Raw genomic sequence first — 13590 nt, 5'->3', positions numbered from 1 at the left:
TCCCCCAACAATCTGTGAGCATTCCAAGAATCAATCCTAGACTCTGTTTCTTAGCCTCCTTTTCAGTGTTAAGAAAGAAAGTCTATACCGGTGCTAATATTGTTCAAGGTACTGTGCTAGGCATGGAGGGGGGGAAAATCTGATTTTGTACATTTATATTTGCAAAGCATTTTATTAATGATTCATTTTATTCCCTCAACAACCTATGAACTAGGCAGGAGTGGTTATTATGAGTCTCCCTTTTACCAATGAGGAAATAAGATCCAGAGACTTGAATAAGATCACATGACTATTCACCTTTAGATTTGGAATTAGAACTTGGATTTCTGACTCCTGGTCTAGTGCTCTTTCCACTGTACTACACTGTATCCCTCAAATTATCTGTAATATTTTCAGCAATAATTGAGTTTACTTACTTCCACAAACCCTGTCACTATTGGGTTTTATTTATTCTTTCACTTATTCATTCAACAAATATTAAGGCCTACTCCACTGCTAGATACTGAACTATAACAGAAAATACACTGGGTCTGATCTCTACACCACTATATTATAAAAATATAACCGCTTGGCAAATACATTAGCAAGTTCAACCACTTGGCGCCCCACTATAAGAGATTCAGTATTCCCACATGCATAATCTTATTTAAATAGTTAAGAATATGTCCCCTGAGATGGAAATCAAAAACACAAAAGGGTTGGTTAGGATAACATAGGTTGAGACCAAATGTCCAACTCTTTCTAACTATGTAATTCTCTTCAGCAGGAATTTAAAGTTGGTGAAAAATAAGAGTATCGATCAGAAATCTGAAGAAAGAATACGATCATAATGAAAATGAACAAAATGAGCCCTCAGACCCAGATTTTTATAACTTATAACACTATCTTAGCAATCATCTCAACAAGTAATATCAACTCTAAAAAAAAAAAAAAACAAAACACTGTAAATTCTCTCTGATACAGGTTACTAGCTAGCATTTAGTAACTTCTTTCGGGGTGAATTTCAATATTTTGTCATAAAATTCAGCCAATAAATGCCACAAAAGATGGAATTTAAAGCAGTGATTCCTTTTGTCTGAATTTCCTAAATTTCCACTGTAATCCCTATCACCTATACAGATAACTTGTAGAGCCTCTTGGTATAGAGAATTCTATCACCAAGTCATCTTCCAATTATTACCCTAAAGCAGTGCTTCACAAACCATGCTGTATGGAATATCAATATTCTTTAAAATCAGTGCTCTCAAAGGAAGAGCTTAATGACCAATTCAGTTTACCTTTGTTTAAAAAAGAGACATTTTTTACAGCAGGCCTTTTCTCAAGCCTTTTAATACATTATCATGCATAGTAAATCTCCAAAAGAAAAATATGTAGTATCTATCCAGTCAACTTTTTGTTTTTATCATATGTTATCTGCTATTATTTTATTTCTTTAATGCAACACCCACTAAATTTGAAATACAGTTGGGAAATGCTGCTGCAATGTTTGTAGTCCATCTGCCCCTGTTAATGCCAATAGCAAATTCTGAATTTAGGAAAACAAATAAGGGCTTACAGTGAAGGTCACTATCTCTTACTGTGCTAAGAAATTAAGTCCTCTAGGGGCGCCTGGGTGGCTCAGTCGTTAAGCGTCTGCCTTTGGCTCAGGTCATGATCCCAGGGTCCTGGGATCGAGCCCCGCGTCGGGCTCCCTACTCCGCGGGGGGCCTGCTTCTCCCTCTCCCACTCCCCCTGCTTGTGTTCCCTCTCTCGCTGTGTCTCTCTCTGTCAAATAAATAAAATCTTTAAAAAAAAAAAGAAATTAAGTCCTCTACTTCATTTAATCACAACAATCCTGCCTGGTAGGATGAGATAACCAAGCCCAAGAGCATACAGTCACATACTAATATTAATCATATTAATCAGTTACAGGCAAGACTGGATATCAGAACTCCATGGATCTCAGAACTCCATGATTCCAAACAAAGTACTCCTTCCAGGACACAACTAAATCGGCCCTCCTAAAGATTAAAATTCCGGGGTGCCTGAGTGGCTCAGATGGTTGAGCGTCTGCCTTCAGCTCAGGGCATGATCTCAGGGTCCCAGAATCAAGCCCCGTATCAGGCTCCTGGCTCAGCGGGGAGTCTGCTTCTCCCTCTCCCTCTGCTTCTCTCCCCTACTCATATTCCCTCTCTCTCTCTCTCTGTCACATGAAATTCCAAGTATGCAAGTAATATTCCTGATGCCTGTTAGGTAAACCCATTTTGTCTTTTACAGAGAAATATAAGTTGACCAAAAAATAGCAGCTGAAGAAGTGCTTTGGCAGAAGAGAAGGAGCTAAATAGAAAGGGGTCTGATTACAGGCTCTGGTACTAGCCATGAACTGCTTTTTTGCCAGTTTAGTAATAAACCAAAGAGAAAGCAACCTTAAAATGAGCCCTCTTTCCTATCTTTAAAACAAAGACCTGAGGGGGATGCCTGGGTGGCTCAGTCAGTTAAGCGTCTGCCTTCGGCTCAGGTCAGGATGCCAGGGTCCTGGGATCAAGTCCGACCCCTTGCTCAGCAGGAGCTCCTGCTTCTCCCTCAGCCTGCAGCTCTCCCTGCTTGTGCGCACACTCGCACGCGCTCTCTCTCGCTCTCTGACAAATAAATAAATAAATCTTAAAAAAAAAAAAAAAGACCTTAAGTTAGGGCTTGGACTAGCTCAGGCCCATAATAATCAACAGATCATATACAGTCATTAGGTCCTCTAGATCCTTTTCAGAGTGCTAACTTATTTTATCTACTTCTTAATAAGTATTACCAACTTTCCTTAAAAGTTTAAAATACTCATTTATCTAATTACCATCATAATTATGATTTGAAGTCACTCTCTTCACTCAGACCCACACAAAAGAATTTTCTTTTTCATAAGATTGAAAGATAACTCCTAGAAAACAGAACTACAAAAATCAGTCAAATCAGGTGCCTGGGTGGCTCAGATGGTTGAGCGTCTGCCTTCGGCTCAGGTCATGATCCCAGGGTCCTGGGATCGAGTCCCGCATCGGGCTCTCTGCTCCTTGGGAGCCTGCTTCTCCCTCTGCCTCTCTCTCTCTGTCTCTCATGAATAAATAAATAAATAATCTTTAAAAAAAAAAAAATCAGTCAAATCTATTATATCGCTTACAAAAAATGATCACAAAATTAGTCCCTTTAGAACCAAGCAGAAATGAGTTAAATATAAATTTTAAGAAGTTACTTTTATGAGCAACTTATTACAGTCAAGTCTTCTGATGGCTCTTCAGCTACCAGTCTGGTAATAGAGCTAAGTGGATAAAGGGTTTACAAAAGTAACATTTTTTTTTTTTTAAGATTTTATTTATTTATTTGACAGAGAGAGACACAGCGAGAGAGGGAACACAAGCAGGGGGAGTGGGAGAGGGAGAAGCAGGCTTCCCGCCGAGCAGGGAGCCCGATGTGGGGCTCGATCCCAGGACCCTGGGATCATGACCTGAGCCAAAGGCAGATGCTTAACGACTGAGCCACCCAGGCGCCCCCAAAAGTAACATTTTTTAAAAACTAAGTGTCAAGATACAAATAATCAAACATGAAAAAAAGGGGGGGGGACACATGCCCACTCTTCATCTCTCAAAGATAGGACTCCCCAAATGTGGGATGAGAATAATTGGATATACAAAAATGTAAGGCTATACTACACTGAACATTTCCCATTGTGGTGATTATGTAAACCAAATGGCACATTCATCAACGCAATGCACACAATCCTGACTTTCAGGCATTTGACTTTCAAAAAATCCATACTTTCATATAAACATACTGACACCTTTATTTTTTTTTTATTTTTATTTTTTTAAAGATTTATTTAGGGGCGCCTGGGTGGCTCAGTTGGTTAAGCGACTGCCTTCGGCTCAGGTCATGATCCTGGAGTCCCAGGATCGAGTCCCGCATCAGGCTCCCTGCTCGGCAGGGAGTCTGCTTCTCCCTCTCCCACTCCCCGTTTGCGTTCCCTCTCTCGCTGTGTCTTTCTCTGTCAAATAAATAAATAAAATCTTTAAAAAAAAAAAAAAAAGATTTATTTATTCATTTGAGAGAGCGAGAATGAGAGAGAGTACATGAGAGGGGGCAGGATCAGAGGGAGAAGCAGGCTCCTCGCCGAGCAGGGAGCCCGATGCGGGACTCGATCCCGGGACTCCAGGATCATGACCTGAGCCGAAGGCAGTCGCTTAACCAACTGAGCCACCCAGGCGCCCAAACATACTGACACCTTTAAACTGCATTTCATACACACACACACACACACACACACACACCCCACCCCGCTCTGGCAAGAATAGGTACCTCAAAGCGCCCAGCTCCCAGAGGCAAGTGTCCTCTTACCAAACTCAACCTCCATCCTACCCCATCACCTGCTTCTCAGTTCCTCTTTCCCTCTTTTCCCTGCAGAGCTGCAGGTTGTCACTGGTTGGCAAGAATATTTGGGTTGGTTAATCACCCGCCAGCCAGGTAGTCTGGACCCAAGAGACAGCACCTGCACAAACCAATTTAATTAGACATTTTACAACATTGTTTAGTTCTCTGGAATGAAAGAACTTCCATATAAGATACATAAGTCAATGGGAAAAAATTCAGACATTCCACTTTCTAACAAGTTTTTACAAAAGTAATATGTTGAAAGGAATGATTGCTTTCTACATCATTAAAATCCCAAAATCTGGGCGCCTGGGTGGCTCAGTTGGTTAAGCGACTGCCTTCGGCTCAGGTCATGATCCTGGAGTCCCGGGATCGAGTCCCGCATCGGGCTCCCTGCTCGGCAGGGAGTCTGCTTCTCCCTCTGACCCTCCCCCCTCTCATGTGCTCTCTCTCATTCTCTCTCTCAAATAAATAAATAAAATCTTTAAAAAAAAAAAAAAATTAAAAAAAAAAATAATAAAATCCCAAAATCTAAAGAGAGAATAAAGAAACTATAACAGCAAGCTACCTTTGGACACTCAATAAATGTTAAGTTGTATTTCTCACTTTAAATTTACCAACTGGGGCGCCTGGGTGGCTCAGTCGTTAAACGTCTGCCTTCGGCTCAGGTCATGATCCCAGGGTCCTGGGATCGAGCCCCGCATCGGGCTCCCCGCTCAGCGGGAAGCCTGCTTCTCCCTCTCCCACTCCCCTTGCTTGTGTTCCCTCTCTCGCTGTGTCTCTCTCTGTCAAATAAATAAATAAAATCTTTAAAAAAATAAAAAAATAAAAATAAATAAATTTACCAACTATAATGGCACCACTCTAAGGTAAACTATTTTCCAATCTAATTTCAAGGAAAATCAAAATCATTGTTGTTAAAGTTTGCAGTTTAACACAAAATCTTAATATCTGAGCATATAAGTTATCAATACACAAAATGAAAACAGGATTGGCTTACATTTTTTAAAACCTGCTTACCAGGGGAGCCCAGGGGTCTCAGTCAATTAAGCATTCAACTCTTGATTTCAGCTCCGGTCATGATCTCAGGATAGTGAGATGGAGCCCCGCCTCAGCTCCACTCTCAATGTGGAGTCCACTTGAGATTCTCTTTCTCCCTCTACCTTTGCCCTTCCCCCTGTTCACATTCTCTCTAAATAAATAAATAAATAAGATCTTAAAAAAAAAACCTGCTTACTAACATTTTTCACATGAGATAGTTTTCTATTAAACAGTATTAACAGTTAAAAACAAAGGAAAGGTAGACTAAAACAAGATGCTAGGAAAAAAACTGAACTTAAGAACCATGATTCTTCTTTTTTTTTTTTTTTAAAGATTTTATTTATTTATTTGAGAGAGAGAGAGAAAGATAGCAAGAAAGCAAGAGCAGGGGGGCGGAGAGAGAAGCAAACTTCCCATTGAGCAGGGATTCCCAAAGTGGGGCTTGATCCCAGGACCCTGGATCATGGCCTGAGCCGAACCATGATTTTTCAAAATTTTTAATCATAAATATATTTTTCAACAAATTAATCTCCCTCCGTACCCCCATGACTACTCCATTTGCCGAAACTATTTCCAGAGTAAGCCAACACCATTTTTCAAGAAACCTTCATGGAGCTACTGATTTAACAACCAAAAACTAATAATTCTCACTGCTTTAACATCAGACATTTGTAATAATATAAGCAGTTAAGGGTTTAAAATTTAGCAGGCTAGGGGTGCCTGGATGGCTCAGTCATTAAGCATCTGCCTTCAGCTCAGGTCATGATCCTAGGGTCCTGGGATCGAGCCCCGCATCGGGCTCCCTGCTCAGCAGAAAGTCCGCTTCTCCCTCTCCCTCTGCCCGCGGCTCCCCCTGCTTGTGCTCTCTCTCTGTCAAATAAATAAATAAAATCTTTTAATAAAAAAATAAATAATTTAAATAATCTTTTAATAAAAAAATAAATTAAATAAAATAAAATTTAGGAGGCTTTTATTTCCTCATAGTGGCTTAAATTATTACTTGAAATGTTTATGAATATGCATTACTTTCAAAATAAAAAGCTATCAAAACTAAAAATTAAATATGCTGCATTCAGCATACAAAAACTCCACAGTGAATATCATACTGAAGAGAAAAAGACTGAATGCTTTCCTTCTAAGATCAGGAACAAGGCAAGGATGTTCACTTTCACCACTTCTATTCAACACTGCACTATAAGTCCTAGGCAGAACAATAAGACAACAAAAAGAAATAAAAGAAATAAAACTATTCCCTTTGCCAAACGTGTATTGTCTATGTAGAAAAAAATGAGAACTCTACCAAAAACTCCTAAATCTAATAAATAACCTTGGAAAGATCATAGGATATAAAGTCAACAGAAAAATAAACCCAAATGTCTTTATACTGGCAATGAAAACTTGAAAGTCAAATTTTAATACTATTCAGAGTAGCTACAAAAAGATGAAATACTGAGAAATATATCTAACAATAATGTCCAGAATCTGTATATTGAAAATTATAAAAAATTATAAAACATTTGATGAAAAAAATCAAAGAACACCTAAATTAATGGCAAGACATAGTGTGTTCATTTGCAGATTTGCAGATTCAACAGAGTAAAGATGTCAATTCTCCCCAAAATTGACCCACAGATTTTTGGAATTCTAATCAAAATCCTATCAGGATTTCTTGTAGATATAGACAACCTGATTCTAAAATTGATATAGAAAAGCAAAGGAACTAGATAGTCAAAACAATTTTGAAAAAGAATAAAGTTGGAGGAATTCTACCTAATTTTAAGACTTAATATAAATATAAACCTACAATAATCAAGGCAGTGTGGTATGAAACAAAACAGAATCCAGAAACAGATCCACACATATATTTCCTGATTGATTTTGGACAGAGATGCAAAAACAATTCAATAAAAAAAAGAGCTAGTCTCTTAAATAAAGTGTTTTGTTGCAATTGAACATCCATATGCATGTTCTGTCTAAACCTCACACCTTATACAAAAATAAACTCAAAATGGATCATAGAGCCAAATGTTAAATGCAAAACACTAAATCTTCTAGAACAAAACATTGGGGGAAAAAAATCTGTGACCTGAGGTTAGTAAAGAATTTTTAGATACAACACTAAAAGCACACTTCATATGAGAAAAAAAAAGAGAAAGAGACTTCACCAAAATTAAAACTTTTTGCTTTGTGAAAGACACTGTTAAGATAATGAAAAGATATGCTATACACTGGGAGAAAATATATACAATCACATATCTGACAAAAAAACTTACATCCAGAACAAATATAGAATCTCAAAATTCCACACTTAGAAAACAATCCTATAAAAAATGGGAAGAAAAGACGGTCTTCAAAAGGTTAAATACTGGATGATTCTATTTATACAACATTCTCAGAAAGACAGAAGTAGAGTGGTAGAGAGCAGATCAGTGGTCGCCAAGGAGCTAAGAGGTGGGGAGAAGAATATATAAAAGGGATAGCATGAGGGAGTGTTTGGGGATGATGGAACTGTTCTGTTTCCTGATGATGACGGTGGATATTTGAATCTATTGTGTAAAAATTCATAGAATTATATAAGAAGTCAATTTTACTATATATCGATTTAAAAAGGAACACTTAAAAAGAAAAATATTGCCTCTTTCCAGTCTTCTCTCAAATCCCTGCTATTGTCCAGCTCTGTGCTAGGCACCATGAATATAAAGTTAAAAAGGCAGTCGCCCTCAAACAAGGAAACAAACAAGTACATTATGATAAAGGCTTTAAAGGAGGGATATATAATCCACATGGAGTTCTACACGTAAGAAAGGCTTCCTGGAAAACACAGGGCAGGAGCTGACACTTCACATGAACAGGGATACCAACATAAAAGAGAAGAGCATTCCAGACAGAGGCAACAGCATCTAACATAAAGGTATATGAGAAAAGTGTACTAATATACTACAAATAATTCCTTTCCTTCTCACAAGAAGTCCATACAAGAATACGGTCAGGAATTGAATGCAGGTTCCCTCCAAGCAACACAAATAGTGTTCCAATTTGAAGCCTTGGAAATGGCAATTTTTAGACTCAAATCAAGCTAAGTATTTCTTCCATTCATTCCCTGCTCCCCTTTGTTCACATTATCACAGTCACTGTATTTTCCACGTATCCATCACTTTTGCCAAACTACAGTAAGGCCCTGTGGGGACACACAGGCACCCCCATACATACACCCACAGCATCTAATGAAATACGTTTTATATAGGTATTCAACAGCAGCACTGGGATAAAAGCACTGCGACTGGGGCCAGTCTACCTGTGTTCAAATCTAGACTCCACCATTGGCTAGCCGTGTGACCCTGGGTAAGTTACTTAACCTCTCTGTGCCTCAATTTCCTCACTGATAATGTGAGAATAATAATAGCACCTACTCACTGGGCTGCTGTAGAAAATGAGCTTGATTTATATAAAGTGAATAGAACAGTGCTTGACTCATATAAGCACCATATAAGCGTTTGCTATATAAAATGTGGACTTATGTATTCTCAGTTTGAAAAAACACCCAAATTGCTTTAAGTATGCACAAGACTTGCACACTGAAAATTAGAAAACATTGCTTAAAGAGCTAAATAAATGGAAGATACATGTTCATGGATCAGAAGATTCAATATTGCTAAGATATCAATGTTGTTAAGATATCTTCTTCTGTAGAAGCTGATCTGTATTCTCAATGTAATGCCAATCAAAATCTGGGTAGGTATGTCTGTAGAATTTGTCAAACTGATTCTAAACTTTATACAAAAATCTAAACAATCTAAAACAATCAAAGCAATTTTGAGAAAGAGAACCTAATTTCAAGATGTTAGTATAAAGCTACAGCAAAGAAGGTTGTGTGCCATCAAGAAAAATGAAAGCAAATGTCTATACAAAGACTTCTATACAAATGTTCATGATAACTATATTCATAATAGCCAAAAATCAGAAACAATCCAAGTCCTCATTAACAGAATGGATTAACTGTAGTATAACCATACAAAGAAATACTGGTCAACAATAAAAGAGAATAAAACACACAACAACATAGATGAATCTCAAGTAATCATGCTGAGTTAAGAAGCCAGACCAAAAAACAAAGTGCGTACTGTATGATTCCATTTATATCAAATTCTAGAAAATACAACCTAATCTACAGTGACAGAAAACTGACCAGTGGTTGCCGAGGAACAGGGGGTAGGAAGGGGGAACTGAAGGCCAAGGAGCATGAGGGAACTTCTGCAGTGAGAACTATGGCAGTGGTTACACAACTATACACATTTGCCACAACTCGTCAAACTGTACACTTAAAATTGATGAGCTTGGTTGTACATAAAGTATGCCTCAATATAAACAAAATATAGTCATAAGGCAACACTGCCATTTAAAAATTAAAGCATACCTTTCGCTTTCCATATTCATGGAAAGAATACCATTCACTTAATGTTGTTGAGAAATCTATATTACAATACGAGTTTTGTAAATGTAGCATGATGAAACAACCAAAAACACTGCTAATGGCTCTTTTATATCTGCGTCTTCTTTAATTAAGAATTAAAGGAAATCTATAAAAGAATTTTCCAATTCTTAATAGAAATACTTACTCTAGATAAAAATTCATAAACAACACAGAATTTAACTAGGAAATTTGTTAGCACGCCTGTAACTGGCCATAAGGTTATCCAAGCCTGTTAGTTCCAGAGAATTGCAAAACAAAATATCAAGGAGTTTTTAAAAGATGAGAGAGCTCTTATGCTACCTAAAATTTAACAATGGTACTTCCCATGATTCGAATTCTACTTCTGCATAAAGAACGGTGTAAAGGTCAAGAATATAGGGACTATTCCTTAAGGCTAGAAGTAAATTAGTAGTAGGAAACACTGAGAAGACATCCCTAATCTTTATCTCATGAAGTTCTCTCAGGGGAGCACTACTTACTTGGTTAATTCTCCTGAGGAAAGATGTTTTTCTCCTCAAGTCTCAAAGAATAATAAATATTTTACTTGTTTTATAATAGTAAGCACAGTTGTTTTTTAAAAGTATATCTCCATGAAAAAAAAAAAAAAGTATATCTCCATGTTGACCCTCAAGCCTTAAAATTAAAAAAACAGAGGCGACTGGATGGCTCAGTCATTAAGCATCTGCCTTCGCCTCAGGTCATGATCCCAGGGTCCTGGGATGGAGCCCCATATCAGGCTCCAGCCCCACATCTGGCTCCCCGCTCAGCAGGAAGCCTGCTTCTCCCTCTCCCACTCCCCCTGCTTGTGTTCCCTCTCTCACTGTGTCTCTCTCTCTCAAATAAATAAATAAAATCTTTAAAAAAAAATTTAAAAAAACAAACCCTGTAACAGAAACAAAAAATGAGGAAATAGCCATTTACAAGGAGAAAAAAAGACAGTGTAAACAACTTCCCCAGTTCAAATAACCACAGCAATATGTAGCATGCATATTATATAAATTTGGTTACTTCTAAGGCAATGTGCTACTTCATGTTCTAATTTACATTGTCATAAGTTAACTGTTGTCATAAAAAGTAGTTCACAGCTTAAGAAAAGATATTTGAGATGTAAATTAGGTTAACCTTTCCTTCTACGAAGTAAGACTACAAGTAATAATCATGCTCAGCGTTTCCTATTCAAGATCCACACACATGCACACCTTCAGGCCTTTACAGGCTCTATTCCTCCCATTCACCCTTCTGTCTACGATGCCCTCTCCTTTTATCCCACCTGTCTGGATTCTTGCCATCTTTCACCACTTATCTTAATTGGTCCACGTTCCCTGATCCCGTGAGCCAGAGCTATCTCCCTGTCTTCTGAAATCCCATAGCTCTTTTCTGTAGTCTCTTACATTTAACATTTCCATCTTGTACTACACTTCTTTAAGCCCAGTTAACTCTCTTCTACTGGGAGCATCCTTGAAAGCAAGGTACATGCTTTCTTCAGCCTTGTATTCCTCATAGCACTTAGTGCCTGGAACTAAACATTTATTGGGTGTGCTGCCTAGAATGGGAAGGAAAACATTCAACAATATTTTTTTCAACACTGTGTGCCATACATTGTCGTAGGTGATATAAAAGGAAACAAATGCCAATGATAGAGAACTACTGTAAATCTACTAAGAGACACAGACATGTAAATAGATTAAGCATAAGGGATGAATTAGGGTGCTATGAAGGGAACACTATGTATATTGAAGATTGTTCTAATTCCATAAAGAATGTTAGGAAACTAAGTCTAGATTTTGAAGGGCCCAATAACTAGAAAGGTTTCAAGAGTGGTATAATAAGGGTCCCTTAACTGTAATCTGAAAAAATTTCTTAATCTGAAACTAACACTCCCATCCTATGTAACAACCTTACTTGCATAGCAGGGGGAGTAACAAATTTCACTCAATTCTCTGTATAACCCTCTGAGATAACCAAGCCTGGTCTTATCTTTAAACAAATTTGCTCCTCCCATCTTCTCACATGACTGAATTGTGGGCCATTTCCATAAAACATGTACCACTTTCATGCCCCAAATTGTTTATCTAAATATACCTAACCTTTAAGGTTCTTCTCAAATTCTACTTCCTGAGCTCTCCAACACACAGGATTATGCCATCCTCCAAATGTATGTTGCACTATTACTACTATCTGTACCTCTCTTCTTTAACAACTAATGACAATGATAAAATTAATTCTTAACTTTTTATATAACTTGGAATTAAGCAGAACTGGTCTCAAATCCTAAATGTGCACCTGCCTTATGATGTAAAGTTAGTCAAGTTATGAAACTTCCTTGAACCTCAGTTTCTTCATCATTAAAATTAGGATTCAGTTGGGTAATATGTACAACATGCCTAATATACACACATACTCATACATACATATGTCACAAACATTCCGACTTATTTTTGTTATTCTTTTCCAAGAAGGGAGATGCAAACTCTCTTTAAAACTCAAGGCAAAAGCAATAAAACATGAACAAAGTGGGTACTAAAAATTGGTTAGTTAATGTAAAGGAGCCTCACACCTTTTAAATACGCCCTCAAAACAACTCACACAAGACACTCCCAGGAGAATTTCTCCTATGTCTCCTACGACTGCAAATTATGAAAATCCCAGGCAAAAAGACACAGCCAAACACAGACGGCCTAGGCTGGTGACTACAGTGACATCCTTCTCAAGAGTCTGTCTGCCTCACTACAAACCTGACACTGTATAAAAGATCAAGGGAAGAAATATCGTTTATTACATAAATCAAATAATACATGAATTAGTTTTTCGATCTACACTATCCCGGCGAAGCAAGCAAAACCGTTTCTGCTGATTTCAGCCTCAGAAGAGAAAGTACTACTGGGATAGGGTCTGAATCATCAATTTAAAACCATCAACGCCTGCCCCACCCTAGAATGAAGGCACTACCGCGACCTTCTATAGCACAGTCTCGAGCATTCAACACTCAGCCCCTACACCCCAGTCTTCCAGAAGTCCCCACCTCCGACGCATGTCCGGCACTGGGCGCACCCAGTCCCATCCCAGGCTCTGACCCAAGGTCAGGTACCCCCACACAGGGTCCATACCCTAATCCCTCACGCCCCAACTCTGGTTCTACGCCCGACCGACACCGGTACTCACCCGGGCGGTGACCTTATACACCGTGTAGCCCCTTGGATGTCGCTGGGGCTCGGTGACAGTGTAGAAACGGGCCAGGTCGGCACCCCGCTCCCGGGGAGAGGTCATCCTCCTGCCGCCTCTGCCGCCGCCGCCGGGCGGGGACCATCAGCGCAACCCGGCGCCGCCGCGGTCCGGGATCCCCAAACAGCAGCGAAGCGGCGAGGGGGCGGTGGCTCCACGGCGGCCCTTCGCTGCGCGGCTCTGCTTCCGGCTCGGCAGAGAAGCTTCCGGGTCAGGCCGCTGCCAGCGACCTGGGGGAGGGGAGGCTCCACGCTAGAAGCTGACCCCCATCCCGGCGTGGGCCTGGCAAATGGACAAGGATCAAGTGGTCGCACGGCACTCTCGTCACTGCGGAAGCTGAGACTTCTCCGCTAAGTCTCTGTGCGCTAGCTCCGACACCTTCTAGATGTTATGAGCGCTGTTAGAGCCAGGACACGCAGGTGAGACCTCGGTGCTCCACACGCTCGCCCAGCGCAGCCCGTGTACAA

The 13590-nt window shown here is 39.4% G+C and overlaps 1 protein-coding gene across 4 annotated transcripts in view; it reads right to left on the bottom strand.

The window, feature by feature from the left end:
• The window catches only part of RPS6KC1 (ribosomal protein S6 kinase C1), a 204436-nt gene extending 191116 nt beyond the window's left edge, over positions 1–13320 (bottom strand). For all 4 annotated transcript variants that reach the window (XM_044916375.1, XM_044916377.1, XM_044916374.1 and 1 more), the window contains exon 1: positions 13064–13320. In XM_044916375.1, coding sequence (XP_044772310.1) covers positions 13064–13168 — 105 coding nt within the window. In that variant the 5' untranslated portion in view covers positions 13169–13320. The remainder of the gene's footprint in view (positions 1–13063) is intronic.
• Between the last annotated feature and the right edge of the window lie 270 nt (positions 13321–13590).

Source organism: Neomonachus schauinslandi, chromosome 6 (assembly GCF_002201575.2).
Source record: "Neomonachus schauinslandi chromosome 6, ASM220157v2, whole genome shotgun sequence".
In the NCBI taxonomy this organism is placed as follows: Eukaryota; Metazoa; Chordata; class Mammalia; order Carnivora; family Phocidae; genus Neomonachus; species Neomonachus schauinslandi.
The sequence above is the reverse complement of the archived record's forward strand: the minus strand, read 5'-3'. Positions and strand labels throughout refer to the sequence as shown.